Genomic DNA, 21,242 nt, shown 5'->3' with positions numbered 1-21,242 from the left:
GTCTAAATATGTGTCAAGACGTTGAAACTCCTCTGTATTTGTTTCTATCTCGTTCTCATCACTTGTACTCATCTTCTTTACTCTATCATTCACACCATGTATCAGACGCTTAATCTTAGTATTAATTGTTATGACCATTTCCATCATCATCTCTCTGTCTATTTCCATTCATCCATGATTCACTTTCTCCATGATGTTTTCTTAATTCCCTAGGTAATTAATAAGAATTGAGCAAGTAAATTAATCTGTGTTAAGGAAATAATTATGTTTAGCTAAAGCATGCTAGACGGCATCTTCACCTGTGAGAGTAGAAGTGAAGATGCCATTCCGCCTATCGAGAGAGGGTTGGAAGAATGCGTTAACTAAAGCGAGAAGTACATCCAGAGATGGAAGCAACCTTATGTTCATCACGTTCATCCCTGTTTCACCATAGAGATATGGGAACGCGGCCGATCACTGAGAAGTGTACGCCAAGGGAAAGTGGAACCTTAGTTACATCTTTAACGCAATTAACAAAACTGCGTTGTTTTTACTAATTATTCTTTCTATTTCTGATTTATACATAAAGACTTGCCCTCACATACCACGACCCTTTGTATAACTTCACAGTCAGTCTCGAACTAAGTATCATGTATTATGAATCTCGTATCTTGTATCATAATAGTTTAGGACTTTACTTTTATTGCACTTTTATTTTATCAACGCAATTTATGTTTATCGCAATTTAAATTCATGTACACACCAAATATTTTATTAATTGTAAAACCGATCGCATATATCACGAAAGTAGCACATTAACGAAAACAATCCCTATGTTCGACCTCGAATTACTCTGAGAAACTTGCGTTGGAATTATACTTGGTTTCAACGCAAGGAAACTTGTGACAACGCATTATTCCATAGCATACTACAAGCATATAGTTGACAATGCATATATTTAGAAGTAGTAATGCATAACACAACATCCACACTCCATTTCCATCATTATGTCATCAAGTTTATGGCAACATGAGCTTGTTGTTCACTTATCCATGTTCATATTTGTTCGCATGCTATAAGTAATAAGAAGAAAGACACAACGATTTCAGCGTTACAAGTTTATGTGTTTATAGAGACCATGCATTGATAGTGAAGTTCCAAGAGGAGGAGATGTTGTCGGATAGTGAAGTCTGGAAGTAGCATCAATTTGGGAACATACTCATGCATTTGGAGTGATTTCGAAGCCACCTAAAATCTCTGAGAGTCTAGTTTTTAGGGTAGGGTTTCTGTAGAAGAAACTCCAAGGAATCGGGCTGGAGAATGAGGAAAAGATAGAAGGGTCGAGCTTTCGGGTAAGCCTTGGCCAGTCTTGTTGTTTTGATGATTCCGGCCAAACCACAAGATTTTCTGAGCTAATATTTTAGGTAATCTTCCTAAGAAATTTTAGAGTATGTTTGTAGAAGGAAGTATCTCGAGATAAGGCTTGAAACTATAAATAATCTGAGCTTTAATTTGAATCTGGAATTTAGGGTTCAAAGGAGGGAGCCCGAGATGATCTAGGAACTTCTAAAAAGGAAGATTCCTACCTTACCAAGGTGAGTGGTAGTTTCCTTTAAGTCTTAAGCATATCTTCTAGAGTAAATTTTATATGCTATGTTATGAATGAGTATCTAGCATGAAAATGAGAATATCTGATCTGGATGGTCAGAAGGTCAATAGACATAGTTCCTGAGCCCCAAATGGAAACTCATGGGATGGTCAGGGGACCGAGAGGTCTAGTTCCTTAGCTTGTGAGAGGAACCTCGTATGGGATGGTCAAAGGGCTGGCAGGCCTAGCTTCTGAGCTCATAAGTGGGAAGCTATGTGCACATAGAAGACATAGGGAATAAAGGGAATGCGAGAGAGTAAGCGTCTATGTTTAGTATCAGTTAACTATCTACCGTGTGTGTAGATAGAAAACATATTCTTTCTAAGAAGTTATTAGTTTAACTATCTACCATGCATGTAGATAGAAGTTGAGACCAGACTCATTCAAAGCTGAGGTTTGAGTATTAACCTCGTATATATGATATGCTTGTTATTATGAGTTGAAATAGACTCTAGAAGTTGCTTACCACTCACTGAGCTTTGTGAAGCTCATTCTGTTATTTCATGTTTTTCTTCCCAGGTAGCGAAAGGTGAGAAGTTCCAGGGTGTTGCTAAGGTCAAGGTACCACAAGCCACAGCTACACTTCTGGGGTTTTAGAGTTGTGGATGTAAACTTTGTAGTTAAGTCTTGGAGTTGTATAAACATTAGATATTGTAATAAAATGGGCCTATTTAATCAGTTGTTGTTTATCTCCTTGACTTAAAAGTTTACTGAGTGTAGTTAGGTTCAGATGGGCAGTAGGTATCAAAAAAGGGTGGTATTTGCATTCCCTCACGCCTCCACTTAGGCTCAAGAGGCGGGCTCGGGGCGGGGTGTGACAACGCGATACTTATAACTAGGGAAATTTGGAGAATTTAGGGGTATATGATGCCCTAATTTATTGTATTTATACTTTTGTTTTTATTCTCTAATTGTACTCAACATAGTAAATATTTATCCTCTGGAGTTTTAGTCTAAGTAGGAGTATTGTTGGGTTGTATGTCCTAAAACTCGCAGTATGTAAAGTTAAACATATTCTATTATCAATAAGATGTTATTTGACATTACTTCAATAAAGTTTTTATTGAATCTATAAATTGCACTTATAAAGTCTAAACCAATAAACTAAGACTCATGGATATTATATGAATACTTGAACTTTATGTGGAGACATAAAACTGGATTAGGTCCAAGTAAATATTCAAAATAATCTATATTATACGAATAAGGTTGGATACCTTATTATGGTAACACGATTGGATGCGGCCCACTATGAAATTGTTACAAGTCGTTGTAAAGATTCTACAGACGAAGTGATCTTGATTCTTCCTATGCAATGAGTTTGCATAAGATCAGACCAAGAAATAAGTCACTGTTACTTTATAACGTTGTTTACTATTTAAGACCGACTATTTTTCTTAGATGACCTAGGTAACTCGATCTTAATTTTGAGCTAACTATGGACTCCTGTTTATTAAAGATTATCCTTAGATTTGCATAGGTGAGAGTATGGCTTAATAGCGTCGACTCAATAAGCCTCCCATTTCATAGGTAGGATTAGGTAGATAGCTGGGGACATGGGGTGCAATAAGGAATTCACGCCTATATGATTTAGGGATAGAAGAAAGGATGTTCTCTTAAGTACTGAATCCAGGTCTTGAACAAAGGGCACACCCTCTCATTGGCTAGAGAGGGATCCGATTTAATGTTTGGATCACAAATCAATTGTTCATTAGAGGATCAGTGGAACTTAAGGAGCAAGATGTAATATCAGGGGTAAAATAGCAAATTGACCCAACTGTTATTACGAACAACCTGTGAAGGGTCGACTTACTGATTATGGTTAAATCAAGTGGATACAAATATATCTACAGTGAGGAGGGTGCAACAATCGAGCTATAGTGGTGTGATATGATAGTTAACGAATACTGATTAATTTAGTCTAAAGAGTATTAGCCAATTAATCTTAAATCATTGGAGCTCATGATCTGTAGGTCTATAAGGTCCCTCTACTAGCTCGTAAAATATGAACACCTTAAATTAATAAATTGAGTGAATTTTGAATGATATCAATTTGAATTGTTCAAATTGAAAATGTTTAAATTGAAATTAAGGTTTGATTTTGAATAAGTTCAAATTCAAATTAGGCTTTGTATAATTTTATTTGACATAACTAACATTTAATTTATTGAAATTAAACAAAATTGGAGAGTTTATAATATTTAAGTATTGATTTAGATATTAATTAAATGAATAAGATTCATGTTTTAAATTGGGTGTATGATTAATTTAATATTTAATATTAAATTATTTAATTAAATAAATATGTTTAATTAATTAAAAATCATATTAATTTTCAATTTCAATTCAATATAAGAAATTGAATTTTGGTTTACTTAATTATAATTAATTAAATCAAATTTTATTTAATTTTAGAATGGATTAAAATTTGAAAATTGAAAAATGAAAACTTGGTTTTAGTGGGTTTTTCCCCACATTTTACACCAAATAAGAGGTATTCCTCCTAAATTTACACACAAATCCCACTTCATCATGAAGTTGTTGCTGGCATTAAGTTGAGTTTAAGTGCTTGCATGCACTTTGTGTATAAAAGCTCTAAAATTGAAGATTGGAAGGGTGAATTTCAATGTTCTTTAGAAGACTGCTATAGAAATTCAGCTTCACCAAAAACATACACATACACCTTTACAAATTCACTCTAATTGGAGTTCCACCACTTAAATTCAAGGCTGAGAATAGTAGAGAAGATCTCTTGGTGGTTCACTAGAGAATTGGAGTTGAAATCACGTGAAGAGTAGCTTGGTTTTGGGAGAATTCATCAAAGGTTTGTTATTAAGAAACTCTCTTCTGATTTTCCATCAAAGCATTTTTTAAAATTCAAATTATATGTAATTAGAGTGTTTATTGATTCTATTTTCTTCCGTTGCATGCTAGTATATCCTATCAGATGGCGTACTCAATGCTCAATGGAATTTAGTCGATGGTACTCGATAGCAAACTTGATGCTCAATCCTTTCCTCACTCACACATACTCGATGCATGATCCTTTCCTCGCTCATGCATGTCCTTTACTCGATGCACGATCCTTTCTGCGCTCACGAATACTCGATGTTTGATCCGTTCCTCGCTCATGCATACTCGATGCACGATCCTTTTCTCGCTCATGCATGGCTTTTACTCAATGCTCGCCTAGTGTTTACTCGATGCTCGGCCACCATTTTCATGAGCAACACTTAGCCAAAATTTCTTCTTGCCAGGCTAACTTATAAACACCCGAGAGCCAAGTCTCCAATAATTAAGCATTTTACATCTTGATTTCCTTATCATATACCCATTTCCCTACAATTCCATATTAACTTAAATATTAGACCCCTCATTTTACTAATCTCAACAATAAACATATTTAAATAGGGAAAGTAGAGTTTGGGTTTCACAATTACCTTCCCCTTATGAAATTTTGTCCTTGAAATTTGTTCAAACCTGTTCCAGTTTAAGGTTTCACTACCTTCTCTATTAGAATGCCTCCGTTGTGCCACTCTAATATTAACTTTCTAAATTTGTCCAACAGTACTTTTCCTAGCCTCATGACTAGTTTTTAAACCAAACTAGCTATATATAACTTATCTATCTCAAACTCTAATTGAGAATAAATTTAATTCGTTCTTACCTTTCTCGACAGATCTTCAGGTAGCATTGTGAGTTTCAGCTCGGGTTGTCTGCTAGATCTACCAACCACCACTTTCAAAGCCGGCCGCCTCGCCGTTTAGCACTGCGTAGCAACCGCGCCCATCCCCACTTGCGAGAGAGAGAAGAGAGATGGAAAATAAGAATGAATTTGGGTTTGGGTTTTTATTTCACTCAAGGAAAAGAGAATTTTCCAGCCCAAATTTAGAATTTTTTTTGGCAAAATGGCAAAAGTTTTTTCATCCAAAATGAAAGCCCAGTTTATAGAAAAAAACCTTGCAACAATTGCATGAACCAAATCCATAAAAACCCAACACCTATAATCCACTATCTTAGTGGGCTCAATTCTCCACTATAAGCCAACACCTAGCCCACTATTTTGTTAGTGGAATTATCCAACAAAAGTTTGGATTTTCCCACTAACTATAGTCAAAGGGCACATTTGGTTAAAGTCAAACTTTGACCAAAAAGTCAACATTTTGGCTTTTTATGCTTTTTTCTGTGTTGACTAACTTTGACCTCCCGAGCATGAATCCGCATTCATTTTCTCAAAATTTAAATCACATTTAAATATAAGGTCGGTCAAAGTTTGACTTTTCAAAGTCAGAAGTCAACTCTTTGACTTTTTACATCTTTGACCATTTCCATTATTTCTGAGCTTCCGAATATGAACGTATTCATATTATTGATATTTAAATCATATTTAAATATGAAAGCTGTATCTCTAAACTGAAAAACCCAACCACTATATCACATATGCTTGTCGGTTTCTCTCTCTTCACCTAATTCGAACAATTTGAATTATTCTATCATACTGTTATAAGTTTATTCCATATGAGCTAGTAGGGGAACCTAATGGACCTATAGATCATGAGCTCCAATAATCTGAGATTAGCTAGCTAAACTCTTTAGATGGAGCTAATCAACATTCGTTAACTAACGGGTCATTCCACTATAGTCCCGTAGTTGCACTCCCCTCACTATAGATATATTTGTGTCCATTTGATATAACAATGATTAGTAAGCTAATCCTTCATAGGTATTCATAATCTCGACTGGGTCATAAAAACCGTTTTACCCCCAACACTACATCTTGTTCCAAAAGTTCCACTGATCCTCTAATGAATAATTGGTTTAAGGTCCAACCTATAAACCGAATCCCTCTCGAGCCAAGGAGAGAGTGGGGCCCCTTGTTCAAGACCTGAATTCAGTACTAAAGGGAACAACCTATCTACTATTCCTATAACGGGTAGGAGTGAATTCCGTCTTGCACCCTATGTTTCCAGCTATCCACTCGATCTTACCCCTGAAATGGAAGGCTTATTGGGCCAGCAATGATGAACTGCCCTCACCTATGAAAATTTAAGGATAATTTCGAGTAAACAGGAGTTCATAGTTAGGTCAGGATTAAGATTAAGTTACCTAGGTCATCAATTAATGAAATAGTCAGTTTTGTACATTAAACGACATTTAGAACATAAAAGTGACTATTTCATGGTTCAGTCTTATGTAGGATGCCCCCATTCTGATGTCTTCACATGGACGGTTTAGGATCACATCGTTTGTACTAACTACAAAATGGGCCGCATCCATAGTTTCCCTAGAATAAGGCGCCCAACTTTATTCATATACTATAGACCATTTTGGCTATATATATTTGAACTTGATCCACATTTATGTCACTACATAAAGTTCAAATTTAAACTTAATAGCCTCGGAACCTTAGTTTATTGGATTCATGAATATAGAATTTAAATTTACTAAAGATTTTCAATAACTGCTTTATTGAACAAGAATAAGATATTACAAACTATGAGTTTTAGGACATAAAATCCGACAAATTCCCACTTGGACTAAAACTCCTAGTAGGATCAAACGATGCTGAATTTAACTGTGAGAAATTAATATTACATATGAGTACAATAAACTAGGGCATTCACGCCCAACATAATCTCCCACTTATCCTAGTTTAGAAACACCGTAGACCTAAACTTTGTAGGTGACCCTAAAAAACTTTAGCCGTGAAGGTTTTTGTAAAAGGATCAGCAATGTTTTGCTTAGAAGGTGTCTAGGTCACTACAACATCACCACGATGTACGATTTCCCGGATAAGGTGGTACTTGCATTCGATGTGCTTTCCCTGTTTATGGCTTCGAGGTTCTTTTGAATTTGCAACTGCACCACTGTTGTGAAAATACAAGGTGATGGGTAGATTCATATTTGCAACAACTTCCAAATCTGTCAAGAATTTCCTCAGCCATACTACTTCTTTTGTTGCTTCGCAAACAGCTACGTATTCAGCTTCCATTGTGGAGTCCACAATATAGTTTTTCTTCACACTTCTCCACACTACTACTCCTCCATTCATAATGAACACTAATCCCGATGTAGATTTTCTTGCATCTTTATCGGTTTGAAAATCAGAGTCAGTGTATCCAGTAAGGATCAAATCCTTAGTACCATACACAAGCATGTAGTTCCTTATTCTCCTAAGATACTTGAGGATATTCTTAAACGGCTTCCAATGATCATATCAGGATTGGACTGATACCTACTGACTATCCCTACTGCGTAGCATATGTCAGATCTAGTACATAACATTGCATACATCAGGCTCCCTACTGTGGAAGCATAGGGAATGCGTCTCATATCCTTAACCTCTTGAGGTGTCTTAGGACATTGATCCTTTGACAAATGAATTCCATATCTGTAAGGTAACATACCTCTTTTGAAATTCTGTATCTTATACCTAGACAACATTTTGTCTATATAAGTTGCTTGAGACTTGGCTAGTGTTCTGTTCTTGCGGTTCCGAATAATCTAAATCCCGAGAACATACTGCACATTTCCTAAATCTTTCATTTGGAACTGCGCTGCTAACCATTTCTTGATGTCAATTAGGTAACCTACTTCATTCCTAATGAGTAGAATATCGTCAACATATAAAACTAAGAACGCTATAATAGAATTGACGATCTTCTTATAAACACAAGGCTCGTCAACATTCTGTTCAAAGCCATAAGATTTTATCGCAGTATCAAATCTTATATTCCAAGATCTAAAAGCTTGTTTGAACCCATAAATGGATTTTTGAAGCTTACAAACCTTTTGTTCTTGACCTTGTGCAATAAACCCCTCTGGTTGAGCCATATAGATACTCTCCTCAAGATCGCATTTAAAAAGGTTGTCTTGACATCCATCTGCCAAATTTCGTAGTCATAAAAGGTGGCAATGGATAAGAGTATTCTAATCGACTTAAGCATGGCAACGGGAGAGAAAGTTTCTTCATAGTCCACTCCCCCTTTCTGGGTATAACCCTTTGCCACAAGTCGAGCCTTAAAAGTCTGTACTTTACCAGCTTGGTCTCATTTTCTCTTGTAGATCCACTTACAACCAATTGGTTTTACATCATTTGGTTGATCTATAAGTTTTCAGAAAGAATTGAAGTACATAAACTCTCGAGGTCCATGGCTTTGACCCACTGATCACGGTCCACATCTTTTATCGCCGGTCGATGGATCCTCTATACCGTCATCAGGTATGACGACTTGTGTTTCTGTTAAACCCAAGTAACGGTTAGGTTGATGAATAACCCTCCCACTATGTCAAGGCATTCTCAACTCTTGAGAAGGATGTGACTGACCAAATGTATTAGTTTATCTACTACTTTAGTAGATGAACTTGCTCTATCTGTAGAGTTTTTGGAAATTTCATTCAATACTAGTTTACTGCGAGGTTGATGACTTCTTATATGGTCTTCCTCTAAGAATGAGGCATTTATCGATACAAATACCTTATTCTTTTGAGGATGATAAAACAGACCACCCCTTGTTTCCTTTGGATAACCTACAAATAGACATAATTTTGAACGATGTTTCAATTTCTTGGGATTTTGTACCAACAAATGTGCTGGGCAACCCCAAATTCTAAAGTGACATAAACTACTTTTACGCCCTTTCCATAGCTCATAAGGTGTTTCTGAAACACTTTTAGAGGAAACGTTGTTCAAAATATAGACAACAATCTCTAATGCATGTCCCCAAAAGGAATCAGGTAACTCAGCAAAGCTTATCATTGAGCGAACCATGTCCAACAAGGTTTTGTTTCTTATTTCAGATACACCGTTCTACTGAGGCATATTAGGTGCAGAGAGTTCTGACTTGATTCCGTGTTCTATCATATAGTCCTGGAATCTTAAGTCCATATACTCCCCACCTCGATCTGATCGTAGTGTCTTAATTGTTTTACCTAACTGGTTCTCAACCTTAGCCTTATATTCCTTGAACTTTTCAAAAGAACCAGACTTGTGATGCATTAGGTAAATATGACCATACCTTGAATAATCATCAATAAAAATGATGAAATATTCATACCCACCTTGTGCTTTGACATTCATCGGTCCACAGAGGTCCGAATGTACGAGCTCTAAGGTTATTGTGGCTCTGAGACCTTTTCCAGTAAAAGATCTCTTAGTCATTTTTCCCTCAAGACAAGACTCACATGGAGGTAAAGAATTATCTTCTAACTGAGTTAGGAGTCCATTCTTAACCAATCTCTCAATCCTATTGAGATTTATGTGACCAAGTCTTAAGTGCCATAGATAGGCATTAGAAGAAACTTTTTGTCTTTTATTCTGAGTTTCGACTGTTCTAAAAATCTTAGTATTTAAGAAAAATTTTGCTTTAGTTGGTCTTAACTTATATAAGTTGTTTTCAAGTATAGCAGAACAAATTTGAATACCTTTTCTGAAAATGAACGCTTCATTAACTTCAAAAGATATTTTATACATTTGTTCCATAATACAACTGATAGATATTAAATTCATCTTCATAAGAGGTGCATACAAAAAATCTTTAAGTATGATATATCTATCGTCAAAAAACAACTTCAAGTCTCCCACTGCTTTGGCCGAGACAACCTCTCCTGTTCCATCCTTAAGGGTGATCTCGCCTTCTTCAAGCTTTTTCCAGGAACTAGTTTCCTGAAAAGAGAAGCAAATATGATTAGTGGCTCTTGAATCCAATATCCTGGTTGAGCTATCATCCTCCACTAAACATGTCTCAGTAACTAGTAAATCATATTTACCTTGTGCTTCTTTCAAGGCAGGGGCCTAAGGACATTCCTCAATTAAGACAAATCTTAGGTCATCTATTACTAGTGTTGAATTCATATTGTTTTTCCATGTTTTGTAGTTATCACCATTTAGTTTCTCGGAAGCTAAGAGTTGATCTAGAGAGCTAGTCATGCTGAAAAGAAAAACATATCCTTTTTAGTATAAAACATTAATCTTTTAAATCCAATCAAGTTTAGCAAAAAAACTAATAATGTACCCTTCATTATTATATTTTGCAATGATATTTCAATGGTTTAGAATAACCTTCACCGAGGGGTGATCGACTATTCCTCCGTTGAACCAAGACTATCTTGACTAGATAATATCACTAGAATAACTTTTATCCCTATAGTAACTCAGTTATCGCTACTTTGGTCAAGAATTTACTAACACTTAGTAATTCTCGTAAGTGTGACCCTTCATTTTTAGACCTCAAAGATTGGAATCATTATGCTCCCGAAGTTGGAAAGACAAGAATGAAAATGAAGCTGAGAGACCCTATCAATTTCTTCAGTTCGCGGAGTTCCAAATCCTATAATACAACCCTCCGATTGGTAAGGTTCCTCTAGGGCAAACATGCAGGTGCATTATAGGAATCTCATGGTGCGTCCTATTGGAAGAGACCGTAGGATGTGTTGACACACTTCCTTCTCCCACTTACTATGAACAACTTCCCATATTCATCTTGGTATTGACTCATGCAAACACTCTCCAAATGGAGTCCGCTCTAAGGGCAGCCCAAAGCCAAGCATGAATCTCACGATGTGAACTCTTAAGGACGCTAGAACTAAAAGTACATTACTTCTCTTCAGCTGAAGTGTTCTAGACGGTTAAGGTATAAAATACTTAGCGATACATTTCGGCTAACTAAACATATCCTAAGTCTAGGTGATTCATCCGAGTATAACTTTTATACTGGATTTTTAACCTACAATATCTAGGTGATAATAAATTTTATTACCTCACACTGCTCATGTATGCTCATCAAACGGGTTTAACCTAACTCAGACACCGGCTCGATCTCCAGGTAGTAGGTGTTTCATGAACCATCAACTTTAAAACCTTCAACCGTAGTCATCTTATTTGACTTTTTTGCCAAGATCTTGTCGGGTGAGTTTTCTTGTAACTTCGATTTTACAAGATATCGACCTATTTTCTATGAAAATTGGGATTACTCGAATGTTAAATCTAAGTGAGCATGCATCTTATCTTTGTTATAGATTTTAGAAGTCTAGGTTATTTTATAACAATTATAAAATAAAATTATAATCATTATAACCCTAGAATCATATGTCTATAACATACATTCATACTTAGTGATCATGCTTTAATATAACACTTTATATTAAAAAAGCTTAACATGCATACTATATACATTACAACAATTATAACATATATTAAATGCATGTACATGTTTACCTATGGTGGGATTTTAAATCTATATGGCATACTATATGCACAAAAACATTGAAAAATTAATTAAAACATACATCAACATGCATAATTAATTAAACACCCTAAAATGGATTGGTTTTGGCTCTTAAATTAAGCTAACAACTAAATTATTACAATAATAATTTGGTGTAGTACAAAAAACCACTCTCGAACCAGCTTCAGACACTCGAACTGGCCCAAAAACTCCAAAAAATAGGTTGAACCGGTCAAACGGACTGGTCTAGACCGTTTGGACCGACTGGTCAACTAAAGTAGGGGCGGTCAACGGAAGCCGTGGGGCGCAGGTCGCGCGAAGCCGAGCCAGTGGGCAGCGAACCGGGTCGGCCCGTGGGCGCAAGCAAGCGACGGTGATCCGAGTCAGATCTGAGCAGGTCTCGGGTCTAGACAAGCGCATGGAGCATGTGAGTCAGGTCTTGGAGCACCTTTTCTCAAGTCTGGGAGCATAAAACCGGGTCTGTGAGCATTTTTTCTCAATTTTGAAGCTGTCCTCTTTCCTTGAACTGAGCAATTATAACCTAATTTCAACTCTAATGACTCTGCAAATTTACATACCCTTTTTCACACATTAATGCTCATAAACGTGTGAGCAATTACAAATTAATACTACAAAAAAAACTTAATTTAATTGCCAAAACCTAAAAATCATTTTAGCTTCCAATCTCAGTTTTATCTAATAAATTGATTTGAGTAAAATTATAACACACTCTGATATCCCATGAAAGAAAAATCGGCATGTGCAGCAGAAATAAGAATAAATTTTACTCTAATTGCCCAAATTAAACATGCAACCCAAAAGAATTAATTAAGGTTATTTTGAAATAATACCTTTGAAGCTCCCGAAACTCGTCTATCTCCGCTCGAACACGAATCGAACTCTTCCAGACCACCACTAGAGTTGACCTACTATCCTTTGGACTCAGAACCGGGTTATGAGACCCGTTAGATGAAGGAAATCGAGAGAGAGAAAAGAGATGGAAAATAAGAATGAATTTGGGTTTGGGTTTTTATTTCACTCAAAGAAAAGATAATTTTCCAGCCCAAATTTAGAAAACTCTTTTGGCAAAATGGCAAAAGTTTTTTCATCCAAAATGAAAGCACAATTTATAGAAAAAAACAATGCAACAATTGCATAAACCAAATCCATAAAAACCCAACACCTATAATCCACTATCTTAGTGGGCTTAATGTCTCCACTATAAGCCAACAAATAGCCCATTATTTTGTTAGTGGAATTATCCAACAAAAGTTTGGATTTTCCCACTAACTATAGTCAAAGGGCAAAATAGTCATTTGGTCAAATTCAAACTTTGACCAAAAAGTCAACATTTTGACTTTTTATGATTTTTTCTGTGTTGACTAATTTTGACCTCCCAAGCATGAATCCGCATTCATTTTCTCGAAATTCAAATCACATTTGAATATAAGGTCAGTCAAAGTTTGACTTTTCAAAGTCAAAAGTCAACTCTTTGACTATTTCCATTATTTCCGAGCTTCCGAATATGAACGTATTCATATTTTCTATATTTAAATCACATTTAAATATTAAAGCTGTATCTCTAAATTGAAAAACCCGACCACTATATCACATATACTTGTCGGTTTCTCTTTCTTCACCTAATTCGAACAATTCAAATTATTCTATCATACTGTTCTAAGTTTATTCCATAGGTGCTAGTAGGGGAACCTAATGGACCTATAGATCATGGGCTCCAATGATTCGAGATTAGCTAGCTCAACTCTTTAGATGGAGCTAATCAACATTCGTTAACTAACGGGTCATTCCACTATAGTCTCGTAGTTGCACTCCCCTCACTATAGATATATTTGTGTCCATTTGATATAACCATGATTAATAAGCTAATCCTTCACAGGTTGTTCGTAACCTCGGCTGGGTCATAAAAACCGTTTTACCCCCAAGACTACATTTTGTTCCTTAAGTTCCACTGATCCTCTAATGAACAATTGGTTTAAGGTCCAACCTATACACCAAATCCCTCTCGGGCCAGGGAGAGGGTGGGGCCCCTTGTTCAAGACCTAGATTTAGTACTAAAGGGAACAACTTATCTACTATCCTATAACGGGTAGGAGTGAATTCCATCTTGCACCCTATGTTCCCAGCTATCCACCCGATCTTACCCCTGAAATGAGAGGCTTATTGGGCCAGCGATGATGAGTCACCCTCACCTATGCAGATCTAAGGATAATTCCGAGTAAACAGATGTTCATAGTTAGCTCAAGATTAAGATTAAGTTACCTAGGTCATCAATTAACGAAATAGTCATTTTTATACATTAAACGACATTTAGAACGTAAAAGTGACTATTTCATGGTTCAGTCTTATGTAAACTCTTTACATAGGATGCCCCCATTTTCATGTCTCCACATGAACGGTTTAGGATCACATCGTTTGTACTAACTACAAAATGGGCCACATCCATAGTGTCCCCAAAATAAGGCGCCCAACCTTATTCATATACTATAGATCATTTTGGCTATATATATTTGAACTTGATCCACATTTATGTCACTACATAAAGTTCAAACTTAAACTTAATAGCCTCAGAACCTTAGTTTATTGGATTCATGAATATAGAATTTAAATTTACTAAAGATTTTCAATAACTTCTTTATTGAATAAGAATAAGATATTACAAACTACGAGTTTTAGGACATAAAATCCAACACTTGGTCACCGTCAAATCTGTTCTGGGTAAGGTTGTGGCAGTTCGGTTTGATCTCTTAGCCATTAACGTTGGATTTCGTCATTTTGATTCATCGTTGTTATGGGTTTTTTTTTTATTTGAAGTTGAGTTTTAGTGAAGCTTGGAAGTTAGATGGAGCGTCGTCTAGGGAAGTTAGAAGTGATCTTCATTCTTTGGGTACGTTTTTGGATATTTTGGACTTGGGTTTGAAGTTTTGTAGTTATGGTTTGAATTGAAATTGATTTAGTTGTTTTCATTGTTAGAGCCGATACTTGGGGTTGCTTTTATGGTTTTGTGGTATGATTTTTTTTTTATCTATGGAGTTTTGATTGAGATAAGTAATCTTACTACTGGAACTGCATATGGACCAGACACTAGATGTATGATAGTATGACATATTGATATCATGACAAAATGATAGCAAGACAGACTGATAGTATGACTGACCGATAGTATAATTGATGTATGTTTTTATATGAGGATCTGAAAGATTAAATGTGCATATGGACATTTGAATGCTAACATGAGATGATATTTTATTCCATGAGCTTGTATTTGATCTAAGGATGCTGAGATGTATGTATGTGTATGTTTTAGAGTCATGCTATGATGTTGTAAAAGTAGTAGTGTCCTTACAGTTAGTTAGACACCCACTAGAGGTATTGTTTCATTCGGGATTCACTAGAGGTGGTGTTATCCTTTGGGATTTGCCAGAGGTTGTGTTTTCTTCAAGATTCACTAGAGGTGGTGTTATCCTTCAGGATTCACTAGAGGTTGTGTTTCCTTCGAGATTCATTAGAGGTGGTGTTATCCTTCGGGATTCGCCAGAGGTTGAGGGTTCTACAGGACTTACTAGAGGTAGTGGGTATATCTAACTACAGTAGGATGAAATTTAGTTATTCATGTATGAGTCCCATGAGGACTAGAGGAGTTTATATGTTCCATTAGAGGTAGGAATCTAGAGGACATAGATGTCTAGCCTGACCCCAGTAATGGGGTTACTTACTCAGTATTTTATACTCATCCTTTCTCATGTTGTTGTTTTAGGTAAGGGTAGAGATGCACCAGCGATTGATAAGCGGAATCCGTGATCGAGCCACTGGGACCAGTTTAAATGCTTGCGCTCATATTTTAATATTTCTTTTATGTTTTAAATTTTCAGTTTTGAGATTTGAGACTACTGTTTAAGTTTTGTTTTCAGATTTATTTGTTTCCGTTTGTGATTTATGGGTACCCTATCTTTTGATTTTAAATATTTGAATTTAATGCAAATCTTTTTAGTTACTTTATTTATTTAGCATTTATTTCACTATAAAAAAAATGTCGTTTTAATTTCCATGTATGCATGCGTTTAGTAATGGCCTAGCTTGAGTCCTAGGGAGTCGGGTTGTTGCAGGTGGTATCAGAGCCCATGTTTTAGGTTCTGAAGATTGACTTACTACGTAAGTCTAGATAGTCCCTGTGGCCTAGTAACGGATTCCTTGTCTCGCCAGGTATGTTCTACTAATGGAAGTTTTTAGTACATATATAAGATTAGTGATGTAATGTTTCAGTAGCATGTCTTTTTTAGAAAGACCCAGAGATAGAGAGCTAATTTTGTGAGTTCATAACAGGACATGACACCTAAGTTCAGAGCAAGAAAGACTATTAGAGGAGGGGTTTAGGATCCCTAAGTGCAACATCCACAAGTTTAGGATCTTCCCCCTCTAGGAGTGCAGGAAGAGGGAGCCAGTGGTAGCCAGCCCATCCCGATAGCTTTGAATCCATCTATGATTCAAGTTGATGAGAAGGTAATGGAACTAAGAATTATGGAAGCCGTTGCATCCTCCCTGATGGAAAGACTACAGGAGTTGATTTGTAATACAATGGCAGGACAGACTGCCCAGGACCAGGCTTAGAAGGAACTAGTGCCACCTGAGCAGTTGCAGCAGACCTGATGTAGAATCGAGAATGCAGGACCTGTCTCTTGAAGCTAAACACTTGAGGGATTTCAGGAAGTTTGACTCTCGCTCCTTCGATGGATCATTGAGGGATCCCACTAAAGCAAAGATGTGGTTGTCCTCGATTGAGACGATTTTTCATTTTATGAGGTGCTTGGAAGAGCACAAGCTTCAATGTGCAGTTTTTATGCTGACTGGCAATGCAGAGATTTGGTGGCGTTTAGCAGAGAAAATTATTGATACCAGTGGAGGACTTGCAACCTGGGAGCAGTTTAAGGAGCATTTTTATGAGATGTATTTTTCAGCCAACACCCGATACAACAAACAAACAGAGTTTTTGAATTTAAAACAGCGAGTTATGTCGGTGGAGGAATATGAGCAGGAATTTGATAAGCTGTCCCACTTTTCCCTTGAGCTTGTAGCCAACGAGGCAACAAGGACTAAGAGGTTCATCCAGGGTCTAAGGAGTGGATTGTGAGGTATGGTGCATGCCTTGGACCTCAAGACATATGCTGTGGCACTATGGGTTACCGTGAGGATTGATGCTGACTCCTAGAAAGAAGAAGAGTATAGGAAGTCACTCGGAATTGGGACCTCTGCAGGTCAGAAAAGGAAGGCGGGGTTGGAAATGTACTAGAACTCTGATGCGTTGTAAATGTGATGCAATTATGGTGTATATTTGCGGTGATGAGTTATACGTTGCAATGCAAATTTTCCTAATAAGATCCAAGTATAGATCTCACTAGGTTTCCTGGTAAGTCCAAGGTCGGACACAGGGACTACTGAGTTACTTTGGGACAGTAAATTTGATTCCTTTGTGGTGGCAAAAACAAATAAGTTGGATGGTGTTTTGTTTGTATATGTTTCCTATGAGACGGATTCGAGTAAAGATTTGATGAAATCGAGATTTACAATGAATATGCAATGAACGGGTTGAGAAGGGATTTAGCTAACACTTCCTAAGATTGCGTTCAAGTTATGCGATCATGCCACACACACAACATGTCATCTCCCAATGCAAATGCCATAATTCCTATGTCTAGGACGCATGCAATGTATACGATAATGTCGATAGGACTTATGTCTGAGCCTCTATTCTTGTCTATGCGATGATGAATGATGCACACATACACAAGGTGACCACATACTATCATATCCTATCTCTAGGGTGCAAGCGATGCATAATAGAAAATAGAACTTATTCCTAAGTTTCTATCTCTTCCTTATGCGGTTCTAATCTGACTCTTCCAAGCCTAGATTCTATCTTTAGACCACTCTCCCGAGCATCTCTAAAGAGTGAATGACGCATACATGAGATAAGATGATCGCATAAAGTGAAGATCTTAGGTCATGCTAGCTAAGTACTTCTCAACCCATTCAGAAATTTAGCTACTCATGCGAAGTATGGAGAGATTGAACACAAGTTGAAATGAGATTTCCATTTTCTATAGATTAATGCATAATACAGAATAACAATAGAATGTAGAGATAAGAACCCGGTAGCAATGTCTTGCTTCTCGTGGCCTTTTACACTGGCTTTTCACTCCAACTCTGCTCAGATGAATGTCCTTGCTTCTGCAAGTGTTGGCCCTCTTTCCTTTTGTAGTGCTTCCCCACAGTCTTTCAAGATGTCTGAGAATGATATCTCGGCGTCTTCTTCTCTTTGCTCGTCTCTGTCTTCTAAGTATGACTATGAACAGACTAACGGCTAACTATCTTGTATATGATCTCTATTCTATATGGCGAACTTGTTAACCCTTTTACAATGGTGGCCTCCGATATTTATAGAGCTCAAGGTGAAGAAGCTTTTCTCTCTAATGATTGCAATGATGGGTGGTCATTAAATCTCTTACTCTGATGCACCGATTAATGGTCATTGATAACTTGTAGAAATACAAGTTATTTATACTGCTTTATTTAGATATTGCGGCCAAATAAAAGGAAAGTTGCGTCAATTGTATAGAAATTAGCTAAGAACTGCAAGAATTATAAATTGTCATCAATACACCCACTGACACCATTGCGATGGTAGAAAAGAATATTTCAAGTCTGTTTTGCAGGAAATCAAGTCACCGCATGCGCTCATGGCTCAAGATAAAAAGAACAATGCATTTACGTCGCATTGCACCAATCATTCAGAAATGAATAGACGATCAACACAATGATGGCGCATGCGATAATCAATCAAGAGCTAAGCGATTAACGCAATTTCAACTGCTTGCTGTAATTAAAAACAACAGCGCATGAAGGCAAACGATCGAAGATGTAAAGAGCAACGCAATTGCGGAGGATTCTGACGCGTGTACAGCTGACCATTGTGCATTTCTAAAGGGATTGATTGCGTAACAGAAGGAATATTCACTCCACCATTTCCGGAGCTGCCATAAAAATAAAGTGGGGACCACAAGTCAGAGAGTCACAGCTGAGCCTATAAATAGCTCCGGCCATTCCACTGAGAAGATATACTTGATACGGGCATATTTTGATATTTGTATATTGAGAGAAAGACTGGTCTGAAAAGCCTGATCGGAGAAGATCTGGGAAGATTTAAGAGACAAGGATGAGAGGTGAGTCTTAGGACAAATCCTGTCAATCCCCGTCGTTGAAGCTCTGCACCAAGGTCACTTCTACCAGACGAGCAAGCCTGAGAGGGAAGCTCTTCTCTTCATCCATTCCATACGCTGACAATTAAATCCACCATCTAGATCTGTGTCAAGACGTTGGCATTCTTCTGTATTTGTTTTTATCTCTTTATCATCAATTGTATTCATCTTCTTAGTCTATCATTCACACCATGTATCAGACGCTAAATCTTAGCATTGAATGTCATGATCATTTCCATTTCCATCTTTTTGTCATTTTTGTTCATCCGTAAATCGCTTTCTCCATGATGTTTTCTTAATCCCCTGGTAATTAGTACAAATTGGGCAAGTAAATCAATTAGGTTAAGGAAATAAATATGTTTAGCTAAAGCATGCTAGACAACATCTTCACCTGTGAGAGCAGAAGTGAAGATGCCATTCCTCCTGTCGAGAGAAGGTTGGAAGAATGCGTTAACTAAAGCGAGAAGTACTTCCAGAGAGGGAAGCAACCTTGTGTTCATTACATTCATCCCTGTTTCACCACAGAGATGTGGGAACATGGCTGATCACCGAGAGGTGTATGCCAAGGGAAAGCGGAACCGTAGTTATGTCTTTAACGCAATTAATAACTTGCGATGTTTATACTAGTTATCTTTTCTATTTCTGATTCATGCATAAAGACTTTCCACCGCATAACACGACCCTTTGTATAATCTTCACAGTCAGTCTCAAACTCAGTATCATGTATCTTGTATAATAATAGCTTAGGTGTACTTTTATGCACTTTTATCTTATTATCGCAACTTTATTTTACTGCACAATTTTACTTTACCGCAACTTTAAATACCTGTATAAACACAACTTTTATTAATTGAAAAACCCTCGATCTCATATATCACGAACGTAACACATTAACAACAACAATCCCTGTGTTCGACCTCGAATCACTCCAAGAAACTTGTGTTGGAATTATACTTGGTTTTAGCGCAAGAAAACTTGTGAAAATGCATAGCATACTACAAGCATTCCATTAATAACGCATATATCCAAAAGTAGTATCGGATAAAGTGTAAATAAGCATAACACAACATCCATACTCCATCTCCGTCTTTCTAAGTCATCAAGTTTATGGCAACATGAGCTTGCATGATTCACATTCATCATTATCCATATTCGTCCACGTGTTTATTTAGACAACATCAAATTCTGCGTACCAAGTTTATGGCGCCATTGTTGGGGATTGGTAACGGTTATTGTTGAGTATGTTTGTGATATTTTGCAAGACAGATCTCTTTGTACTGGCTACTTATCGCGGAGAGCAGTCTGACAGTTTATGAGTACTGGAACTGATCCAGAATTCGAGGCTGACTCAGAGATCGAGCGTATTTTTTGCGCAAGAGCATATCAGGGCTGACTTATACTAAGAAGAAATATGGAAGATAACAATGAGGCACTCGCAGGGAATCACGAGGTGAACCGACTAGCGCAAGATCCAGTTTTTCTTGCTGCTGACCGCAACATCCCTATGAGGAACTATGCGGCGCTGGATTATTATAACTTCTCGCCAGGAATTGCAAGACCTACGGTTAAAGAAAATGTGAACTTTGAGATAAGACCAATTATGCTGCAAATGATTCAAAATGCGAGGCAGTTCAGAGGATTACAAGGAGAAGACCCGCATGCTTATTTGACGAGCTTTGTAGACATATATAGCGCATTCTCTATGCCTGGTGTAACTCAAGAAGGACTTAGATTATATCTCTTCCCATACACACTGCAGGATGAAGCAAAGAGGTGGGCTCAGTCGTTAGAGCCAGATGAGATTAACGCATGGGAACAGTTGGTTGAAAGATTTATGAATATATTCTTCCCTCCAGCCATCAACGCAATGAGAAGAAGGGATGTGTTTAATTTTGAACCAAAGGGTTACGAAACTTTGAGCACTGCCTGGGTGCGTTTCAGACAATTAGTGAAGAGCTGTCCGCATATCAGGATTTCCGATTGCATTCTGATGGAGACTTTTTACAATGGCTTATATCAATTAACGCAAGAAGTTACTGATGCCTCCGCAGCAGGAGGATTAATGGACAGATCGTATACATAAGCAAAGAGCATCCTAGATCACATCTCGCGACATTC

At 37.1% G+C, this 21,242-nt stretch overlaps 1 protein-coding gene across 1 annotated transcript; it reads left to right on the top strand.

Annotated features, from left to right (window-relative positions):
- The first annotated feature begins 16,531 nt into the window (after positions 1-16,531).
- LOC120077183 (uncharacterized) lies at positions 16,532-16,999 on the top strand. The gene has a single exon (XM_039031090.1). It carries the CDS (start codon positions 16,532-16,534, stop codon positions 16,997-16,999), a length of 468 nt encoding a protein of 155 aa, XP_038887018.1.
- The last annotated feature ends 4,243 nt before the right edge of the window (positions 17,000-21,242 follow it).

Source organism: Benincasa hispida, chromosome 1 (genome assembly GCF_027475165.1).
Source record: "Benincasa hispida cultivar pf3 chromosome 1, pf3_genome.v1.1, whole genome shotgun sequence".
Classification (NCBI taxonomy): domain Eukaryota; kingdom Viridiplantae; phylum Streptophyta; class Magnoliopsida; order Cucurbitales; family Cucurbitaceae; genus Benincasa; species Benincasa hispida.
Note: the sequence above shows the minus strand (reverse complement) of the source record. Positions and strands in the feature narration are given on the sequence as shown.